Source organism: Corapipo altera, unplaced genomic scaffold (genome assembly GCF_003945725.1).
Source record: "Corapipo altera isolate COAL_440 unplaced genomic scaffold, ASM394572v1 55, whole genome shotgun sequence".
NCBI lineage: Eukaryota > Metazoa > Chordata > Aves > Passeriformes > Pipridae > Corapipo > Corapipo altera.
Genome location: NW_020884882.1, coordinates 17,772,359 through 17,782,481, shown reverse-complemented (window position 1 = coordinate 17,782,481; position 10,123 = coordinate 17,772,359). Strand labels below are relative to the sequence as shown.

At 44.8% G+C, this 10,123-nt stretch overlaps 1 protein-coding gene across 2 annotated transcripts in view; it reads left to right on the top strand.

The window, feature by feature from the left end:
- Window positions 1-281: 281 nt before the first annotated feature.
- The window catches only part of TMCC1 (transmembrane and coiled-coil domain family 1), a 61,713-nt gene continuing 51,871 nt past the window's right edge, over window positions 282-10,123 (top strand). Inside the window, exons 1-2 of one of the 2 annotated variants that reach the window (XM_027640172.1) lie at window positions 282-346; window positions 3,366-3,610. In XM_027640172.1, the coding sequence (XP_027495973.1) occupies window positions 3,407-3,610 (204 nt within the window). In that variant the 5' untranslated portion in view covers window positions 282-346; window positions 3,366-3,406. Of the gene's footprint in view, window positions 347-2,898; window positions 3,611-10,123 lie in introns of both variants that reach the window. The other variant, XM_027640171.1, reaches the window with a different exon arrangement.

The window sequence follows — 10,123 nt, the reverse complement described above, 5'->3', positions numbered from 1 at the left end:
CATTTTCAGCACATGATGGTGGCCATGAACCTCAAGAGAAAATGGTCCTTCACAAGAACTTCTTGATTAACTCTGCAAGATTCAGTTTTAATTTCAGTTATATTTGTATCCCTTCAGTGATTTGAAGGGGTTTAAAATAGTCCAGCTTCCAGGGGCACTTGCGTTTCAATGGAAAAAATAATAATACCTTTAAAAAAAAGTAAAAGTTGGAATCATGCTCGCTTTGTTGTTTGTGCACATATTTTCTCGCATTTCCAGAACTGTATCTCATACCCAATTTCTTTTGCAGTTTTGTTCAGTGGAGGGACTGTTGTGGATCAGCCATGCTAAAGGGCAAGTGATGGAGGCAAGTATGAGTTTATCCTTTCATAGTTATCTAATGTTGGGTTTACCAGTTTTTCCTTTTGAACTGTTTTGTTTCCCAGTGCTCCTGTGAAATAATTGCACAAATGAAGGACTATATTAGCATGTTCTGGGATGTAATAATGTTACAACATCTGCTCAGTGTGGCTGTATATGGAATGATGAATTTTGTCCCTGATGTAGTGTATTCTCTTACAAATAAGAAATTTATGTTTTTGAACTTCATGCTATAAAGTATTCTGATTCCTCCTGAACAGAATATAAAGGTGGTTGTAAGTGGAGGAAAAAAAAGAGCACAAAAGTTGAATCCTAATGAAAATGTGTGTTAATTAATTCTGCAAATGCACAGTTCTTCACATTTATGAGTAGTTTTTCCCCAAAAAGTAGATACTAGAACAAATAAGTAGTTTTAAGAATCTCCATACCAGATGTGCAATTTGCAAAGCTCTTTTCAGGCTCAAACAGACTCATCCTATGGAAATAGGAATAGGAGATGACTACAAAGCTCCCATTTGCAGCCTCTCAAAGAGTCAGTGTGATTTCAGAAATCTGTCCCAGAGTACACAGCGTGGCCATGCCTTGACTGTGAGCTCGCTGTGGGCTGGTGTGTTTCAGGTTGGTTTGTAAATTACCGTAGGATTAATTTAAGCAGGTTAATTTTTTCTAGCAGATAATGTGTGGAACTCTAGTTAGACTGAAGTGGTGTTGTTTAAGACCAACATCATTATCAATGGTAATCTGGATAGAGAGCATGCAGGAGATCAGAAATCCTAGTTATAGAGTATATTGGTCATCTTTGATAAGAACTGCAGTTCTTCAGTGAGTCCTAAATGAAAAATACATGCTGAGTGAATTAGCTGAAATGAGAAAGGCAGTTATGGGTCAACTGTCAGGTTTGTATTTTATATAGCTAATAATCTGGGGACTCTTACTATTTCAAACAGTGAGTTTTGTTCACTAAACCATTTGTTCTGTCGGTTAAAAATTAAAATCTAGTTTTGTGATTTTTTTTTCCCCAAAGCATAAATTTGTTAAATATGTAAATATGTTCTTTGCACATTTTTTTTCTTCTGCCATGCAATTCCTGCATGAATATCGGTAAATATATTTTTCTCGGATGTAGACTATTACTTTGCATTTAATGTGTTACTGATTAAACTGGCCAGCATATTTAGACTCAATGCTTACAGCATCTTCAAAATACTGAGATAAAATCCTGCATGATTCTGGTGTTTTGTTTTCTGTAAGCACTGAGTTTCATCTTCCCTCCAGCTGATAGCAATGACACTTGAAAAAAGAGAGAGTGAGGCAGCTCTTCTGATATTTTTGGATGGCAATTTGGAAAGCATCTTGGAATATCTCTTTAACCCATTGTGTCAGGCTTCAGATGCACAAAATCAAGAGCACTCCAGTTGTAAACTCAATGCATTATGTTTCTGCAGCTGTTTTTTGATAGAAATGAATGCTCTCAAATCCCAAACATATGGTGCATTTCAAATAATTTTTTTTAAAGTACAAACTTCTTTCTGCCAAGATTGAGGTAGACCTCTGTGAGCTGGTTTCTATGTTTATAGAAGCCTAATCAAAGTTTTCTGCTGTAGAAAACAGTGGTCAGCTTCTGAGCATGTGATCTCATGGTGCTGATGTGAAACTCTTTTGGGTACTGTGTCCTTCTTCCTCCCTTTCTTCCCCATTTCTTTGCTGACCTTCTCCCATGGTAGTTGCTGTACAAGTGCTCAGCTGCATTGTCATATAACCCAGTCTTGCCTGAGCCCAGGGAATGGCTCGAGTTGAGCTCTCAGAGAAAAACTGTGTGGTTCATCTGCCAGAGGCTGAACCGCACATGCCTGGTGCTGATCCCTTGCATATTGGTTGCTTAATCTACTTTTTAAAAGGCGTTCTTGTTTTCTCTGAGAGCTATGGACAAGACTGTGCCAATTGAAAGCATTTCATTTGCTTGTTTTCACTTGAAGGCAGATTTTCACGCCTAGTTTCCAGTGCCATCAATGGATGCTGGCAGTATCCATTTCTTGCTATTTGGAAGTTAATAACTCCTTTGGAAATGTTATGTTTTCTTGCATGTGTTAAATACTGGAAGTTAGGCATTCTACAGGAAAATCAGGTAGGCAGAGCAAATGTTACATTTAAAGCACAAAATATAAGATCTTTGACAAAGTCTAAAATTAATTCTGCCAGAGTAACTAACATGCTCTTCAAAAGTTTAACCTCATGGTCTGTTAGCTGTTATTGTGGGCTTGTTCTTAATAATCAAAACCCCACTGGTTTCTCCTTGCTCCTCCCCCTTTTGAACAGCTTTTTTACGTTTCTTGCTTTCCTGTACCCTCTGTGCTGGGCAAAGAGTGACTTGTCTCACACAAGCTTTGGCTTATGCTCACAGCCTAAATGCAACTAATGCCACATGGAGGGGTGCTCCCAGAACTGTTTGTTTTGTTAATGGCATGTTTTGCACATTGGATTTTTAACCCACTACTTGCTGCATGGATGTGTAATAACGACTCTTTTGTTTAACATTAGATAAGCATGAGATCACCGAGGCACAGCTGCATGTGTAGTCACTCTTGAAGCAATTGCACACCTAATTGGCTGACAATCTTGGCATTTTCAAAATAAACACAAGCCTTTTAAAGACAGGGGACATATTTATGTATGAATAGTCAAATAAACCTGTTGGGTGTCATCAATGGAGCCCTCTGGCACTGAACAGTTGTGTGATGACCCTGATCCTGGAGGCAAATCCCAAGATCAAGAGACCAAAAAACAACACGAATCAGAGCAAAAATTATCCAAAATAACGCATAATGCTTTGGAGAACATTAATGTCATTGGTCAAGGCTTGAAGCACCTGTTCCAGCATCAGCGCAGGAGGTCGTCCGTTTCTCCACACGATGTGCAGCAAGCTCAGGCTGAGCTGGAGCCTGACCTGGATTTGGAAAGCCAAAGCGTCTGTGCTGACATTGATGGTGTCTCCACCCACCCCACAGCTCTGAACCGGGTGCTTCAGCAGATCAGAGTGCCACCTAAAATGAAGAGAGGGACGAGCCTGCACAGCAGGTGGGGCAAGGCAGATGCCCCGAAAGGAAGCCCCCAGATCAACAGAAGGTCTGCCCAGGATATTCAGTCAGGTCGGCCCAGATCATCGTCCACTACAGATGCTCCCACAAACTTGTCTGTGATGGAGATTGCTTCTTCTATCTACGTAGGTGGAGAGGAGGCCGCAGCAGCAGCAGTAAGTTGCTCAGATTTACCTTTGATCTTTATGATCTCCTTGTATGTTTTCTTAAGCCCTTTGAAATCTTGTTTTGAAAAGCAGGTTTCTTTCAGCAAACACTAATGCTACTGTGTTCAAAAGCTTCCACACTGGTGAAGCAGAGAGCTTAAAAGATGCAGGCATTAGTCATTTTCTCACATGGCAGGTGGCTGATTTTGTATGTGTTTGATCAGTGAAACAAGAGCTACTTTTGAACCACATTAGGTTGGTTGGATGGCACACCCCAGTCAAACAAGGAGTGATGGGCCGAGCAGCAGCCAGAGTAGTCCTCCTTAGCAACTGTTAACTAGTTCCTGCAAGAAAACCTTTCATTTACCTAGGTGGCTTTTTGAATTCCTCTCTCATTTTCTTGTGTGTTTGATAAAAGCAAAGAATTCCAGTTGGAGTAGATGGTGCTGTTGGTCTCTTAGGCTGCTGAGAGGCTCTGGGAACACGGGCTGCAGCCTGTGACTGACCTCCAGTGCTGGGTTGCCTGAACATGGTTTAGATCAGCCCAGCTGCTCTGCTGAGAAGGGATCGCTGTTGTCTCCTTCAGTTTATCTTGCCTGTGTGGGAAAAGCATTCACTGAAATTACAGTCTCTGTTCTGTGACTTGTTCTTGCAAAGCTGTGTAGATCAGCTTATTGATGATTACAAGAAGTAGCATTTATCTTACTATTTTTCTCTTTACCCAGATCAATTTAGTTGAAACATTCTTGGATTTTGGGGGGATTTTTTGTTTGTTTTATTGGAGAACTAGCTTTCTGATTTAATTTTAGCTATAACCTCTATTTTCCTAAAATTGTTTACAGGCTTGTTCATTGGAGGACAAGTCCTTTGATAAAGATAGAAAGCATTGTGCAAATAGTGTCTGGTTCGTGTGCTCTTAATTAAAGAGGATCTGATCATGACCCTTGGACCAAGAGAAACAATTCTGAGGGGTTTGATGGTGTTGAGATAGCAAAATGTTATACACACACTTCTTACTTTATAATCCCTTCCTTCAGGTTACACTCACCCTTCCACTGTTCCTCTGGTTCTACAGTTGGTGATGTCGCTCTGGGCAGGGCAGAGGTGTGCAAGTACCTCAGGTTGTCAACATCTGGAGCCCTTCACTGAGAGGTTACTTGTTTGCTCAGTTACAAGGCTAAAAGTTTAACCTTCTGTAGGCAGTGCTGTTGAAACTCAGCCTTACGTCTGCTGACACACTTGAGTCATGATAGAGCAAGCTCCGGAGACACGCTGGTGCTGTAACAGGTTGCAGAGCCACTGCGACTGTGTAACTGATGTTTTTAACAGGTCCACATCTTCCACAGTAGAATACCATGCAAGATCATCCCCAAATCTCCTTTAGGACCATAGATGATTCCAGTAGAATGGTGATTTTGTGCAATTAGGAAAGGGGCTGAACCATCTTTATCCACATTGTCTTTAACTCTGGTGATGTCACCAAAATTAAAGATAATGCTGTGTTTGCCTGTTGTTCACTGTAGCAGCACTGTCTGTGACAGTTGGTGTGCCAATATCAAATTCAACTCAAAAACCTTTCAAGTAATTTCTAATTGTAGGTTTGACTGTGATATGTATCTTATTTTTAATCATTTTTGCAGTGTTGTCATGAGGGCTTTCTGAAGCAATTCTGTGGTAATTCTAACTGTAATTTAGTTGGAAATTAAAGTTGAAATAATAAAACTTGGGCTTTTCCCCCGCAGTAGCCCATGTAGCTCCTTTGTTATTTTTTTGAATGAAACGAAAGTGGGTGGTGGAGAGGAGAAAGGTCAGTGATCCAGGGTGCTGGATCAGGCAGGGCTGTGGCACCTCTGGCTGTGTTAATCTGCCAGGTGCAGTTTGCAGGTAGAAGTCCTGAATAAAAGAGCCGATCTAATTGCCTGGTCCCACAGTGTGCAGGAAGGAAGGAGGTTTTACTGGGATGTGTTCAAATACTTTGTGAAGATGGGAAGGCCATGACTTTCCTGGAGAGAAGCAGAAAGCTGCTGTACTCAGGCAGCAAACTAGTACTGCCAGGGACAGAAATGCGGCCCCTGGTAAAACTGGAAGTCGTTTTTACTCTAAGCCATGCTGTGTCTATGTCCCACTTTCTACCAGGACTGAAAGTGTGCAGGACAGCTGAGTCATACACAAAGTAAGACTGCCTGAACTAAAGCAAACATGGAGACCTGGGCTTGGAGGCCTGGGCAGGCAGTGTTAGGGGCTGAGGGATGTGAGGACATGGTGATGGCAGCTGCAGTCCCTGTCAACAGTCAGGGCGCTGCTGTGAGGGACATAGGCTTCTCTTTGCCTCTCAATCAACTTTGTGAACTTGATGAGAATTCTCTTAAGTAAGGATGGCATCTTTTAAATATGTGAGTGTTCTGGTGATCCTTAAATGTGAAGGGCTTTGATACTGGCAGAGGCTGCCCAGAGCAGCTGAGGCTGCCCCAAACCTGGAAGTATTGAAGGCCGGGTTGGACGTGGCTTGGAGCAAACTGGGATAGTGGAAGGTGTCCCTGCCCATGGCAGGGGGTGGAATAAGATGACCTGTGAAATGCCAGCCCAGTCAGTGACAGGAAAAGGTGCTGGGGTGGTTTGGTACCAGTGAACGTGTAGTGGCTCAGGTGTGGCAGGTTGGTGCAGGTGGTTTGGTTTGGCACAGATGTGGCAGTTTGGTGGCCTTGTGCCGCTTTGGTGCAGGTGTGGCAGTTTGGTGGCTCAGGTGTGGCAGTTCAGTGGCTCAGGTGTGGCAGTTCCGTGGCTCAGGTGTGGCAGTTCCGTGGCTCAGGTGTGGCAGTTCAGTGGCTCAGGTGTGGCAGTTCAGTGGCTCAGGTGTGGCAGTTCCATGGCTCAGGTGTGGCAGTTCAGTGGCTCAGGTGTGGCAGTTCAGTGGCTCAGGTGTGGCAGTTCGGTGGCTCAGGTGTGGCAGTTCAGTGGCTCAGGTGTGGCAGTTCCGTGGCTCAGGTGTGGCAGTTCGGTGGCTCAGGTGTGGCAGTTCAGTGGCTCAGGTGTGGCAGTTCAGTGGCTCAGGTGTGGCAGTTCCATGGCTCAGGTGTGGCAGTTCAGTGGCTCAGGTGTGGCAGTTCAGTGGCTCAGGTGTGGCAGTTCGGTGGCTCAGGTGTCCCCCCTGGCACTGTCCCGCCGCTCAGTCCCGCAGGGGGCGCTGTGAGCGCGCGGCCGGAGCCGCCGGACTGGCAGCGAACGTGGGATCCATGGAAAATCCACGGGATGTGCTGTGGGAGCAGTGCAGCCTAATAACCCGGGAAAACAGCACTCAAACGCTTTCCTCGACTCCGGTGCTGTTCTCCACGGTAGCCCATACCCTGCCCTATGCAGAGAGCTCGGGGCTCACAGTAACAAATCCAGAACACTGAGGCATCTTTAAATGTTTTCTTTTGAAATATATGAAAAATAAGCTGAAGGGGTTGATCCTGAGAACGTGGAGGTTTCAAGGCATGAAAATTTTATCTTCCAAACCTGCAGTAAGAAAATGTCTCTCCTGTTGGTTATTCCAAAAGGTCCCTCTGTAAGAGGTTATCAGTAAGATGCCTTCCTCTTCATTTACACGTGTAAAGCATTGGTGTAGCACTCATACATACACATTTCTGCTAGCTTTATATAATGCTAAAAGATAATTTAAAAAAAACCTGCTAAAAACTATGAATTTGATCTATAAGTAAAAAACTGTAGAAGATCTACATGAGAGGGATATTAAAACAAACAATTCAGTTCTTACTGAACATTTTTTAAAAGAAAATTAGTTATAAGATATTTTGTAGTAAGGATTAATTCTAATTGTGTTTTGCATTCTCATGAAAGGGTGTAATTTTAGAGGCATTAGTTTATTAGGTCAAGTTCATTTTAAATTCAAAAATAAAATTTTATGGCTTTTACTGAAATCTGAATTTTTTCCATCACATTCCTGAATAAAGAGGTAAGAATTCACCAATTAAGGTATTACACAGGAATGAATTACTGTAGGAAGGTAATGTTAGGGAAAAAAAAGTGACAATAGCCCAGTGACAGGGGACTAAAGCAAAGAACTGCATGTGTCTGGTCAGAGCAGGAGCCATTCATTAACTGTGGAGATCATAAACATCAGTTTGGAAATGCTGAGTGTGAGGCCTTGGCTCCAGAGACAAAGGAGAATGTTGCTATCATCAGTTTTGCTAATCTGCCAGTCCCATCTCAGTCTGATGTGGATTATATCGCAGCCAGCTGGCTCCATTCCTTATCTGTATCTCTGTCTCACCCAGACTCTGAGCCACGGGGCCTGGGAGGGAAGGGAGAGGGACAGCTGGGTGTCCACAGAGGACGTGAGGCACCCCTGTGTCCCAGGTGATGGACAGCAGAGGTACTGGGTACTTGGGACCTTGGGCACTGAGCCCAGCGGGTAGGAGGCTGAGAGGGTGATTACCCAGAGATGCTGGTATCTGCTGTCAGGCAGGTGGAGACAGGGAGGTTTGGTTGCAGCAGATAAGGTGGCAGGGCTGACTGGGCACCCTGTGTTCCAGCATTTTGCTCCAGCACTGTGGTGGACTCCCACAGTGCATCAGTGACTGACTGCGTGTGTGTGCACTCACACTCACTCGTTCTCACACGCACTCGCCCTGCTGGTCTCTGCAGCAGTAGGCACGTGAGCTTGCCCGGCATGGGGGCTGTTCAAGGTGGTGGTATAGATTTTCTGCAGTAGGAATTGAACGGTGTGCATGAGGCTTCTGAATATAGCCAAACTGTAGAACAAGAAGTACTGACCCAGTTCAGGGAGGAGGAGGATGCAGCTGCTAGATGCAGAATCCCCTGAGAATCTGGTTTGTGCTCTGACAGCACAAGGAGGTGTTTCTAGGGTCCCAGTCCCTCAGTTTCCTGTGCTGTTAACTCTACGTGGTCATTATAAAATTAAGGCCTGAGAACTGGGTAATGTACTTTCTATATATTTCAAAAAAACAAGATCATTTTGATCAGGAGTCCAAGTTCTGGCAGGGAACACTTCCTCTGTACAGAACACACATCTGTGTTTGAAACCTCCAAGTTACCTCTGACTGGGCAGTATGCTACCAAATCCTGCTTTCATTTCAAAGCTGGGGTTTGGTGCTGAAGAATGCATCTGTTGGTGTTACTTTTGGATGACAGTTATAAAATAAACACCTCTGTGTAGACTTTTTGTAACTTTCCAATTGAGGTCTATTTAGAGAACCTCCCTGACCCTTCTCATAACCTTCCACGGCCCAACTGCAAATGTCTCCTCTAGCCTCCAAGTTATCTGACTTAAAAAATGGCTAAAAGCATTTTCCTTAACAAAGAAATATTCTGGCCTAAGGCACCTTCATTTTTCTACAAGACTGTGCAACCAGGTATGGCAGTGACTTGTACTTACCCAGTACATTCCACAGAGAGGAAATCTGTTTAGAGCCAGTGCACAACTGACTCCTAACAGCCAGGTGCACACCACAGCGATATGTGCCGTGCCATCTGGGGCACCAGGTTTGTCGTAGCTGGAGCATGCCATGGCATCTTTCTGACCACTGTGCCAGTGCTTGCTATTCACTGAAACTAAGGCCTGAGAAGAGTGCTGGTGAGCAGCACAGTGCTGGGCAATCCAGCCTTGCCCTGATACCAACTCAAAACTCATCTGGGACGTGCTCTGCCATGGGAGTTGTTCCTGATTCAGTAGTTTTGCTCTAGTCTAGAGTTATTCAGAAACTATTTTCCTATGTAAGTAAGTCCAGATATACTGCAGGGATCAATGCTATAGCCGTTTCAGTGTAATGCAAAAAGGAGCCCTCCACTTTGGGTGCAGGAGGCAATTACAAAAGGAGTTGGAAATAAAATCCTAAGAAGTTCAAAATTAAAATGCTGAGACAGGACTACTTGAGAAATGGACTTGTTTCCAGAGATTTCAAGCTCCTTGTTGTGTTTTGGGTTTTCAGTTTCCTTCCTCAGTTCAGGAGCATCCTGGCAGCTGCCTGGGAGCTGGCCCCATCTGCATGGCACAGACTGGCACTGTGCATGTCCTGTCTGCTGGACTCCTGCAGCCCCTCAGGGCATTGCTGCCAACCGAGGTTAGAGCCCTGCAATCCCCTTTTCTACAAGAACATGGTACTGTGTCCATCAGTCACCAGTTCGGGGGGGGGGGGGGTGAGGGAGAACACTTTCAGGATCCCAAAGGTGCCCTTGTCAGGGCATTTGAAGAACTGCAGGTGTACCTGTTTGACCACAGATCTTTATTGCATATTTATGGTGGGGAGAGAGAAATATTTTCTTGAATTACTTTCTAGTGATTACAGCAGGGTCTCCTGTGGTGATTCCCGGGGAAGAGCTGACACTCCCGTGCACAGCATGCCGGGGGAGCGGGAGCTGCGCGCGGCCGGTGCGGCTCGGTGGGAGCGCTGGGCCGGAGGTCGGAGGTCGCCCTTCACAGGGGCCCCGCGGCGGGGTTCGACAGACCCGCGGGGCGGGGCGGGTGTGCGGGGCGGGTGTGCGGGGCGGGTGTGCGGGGCG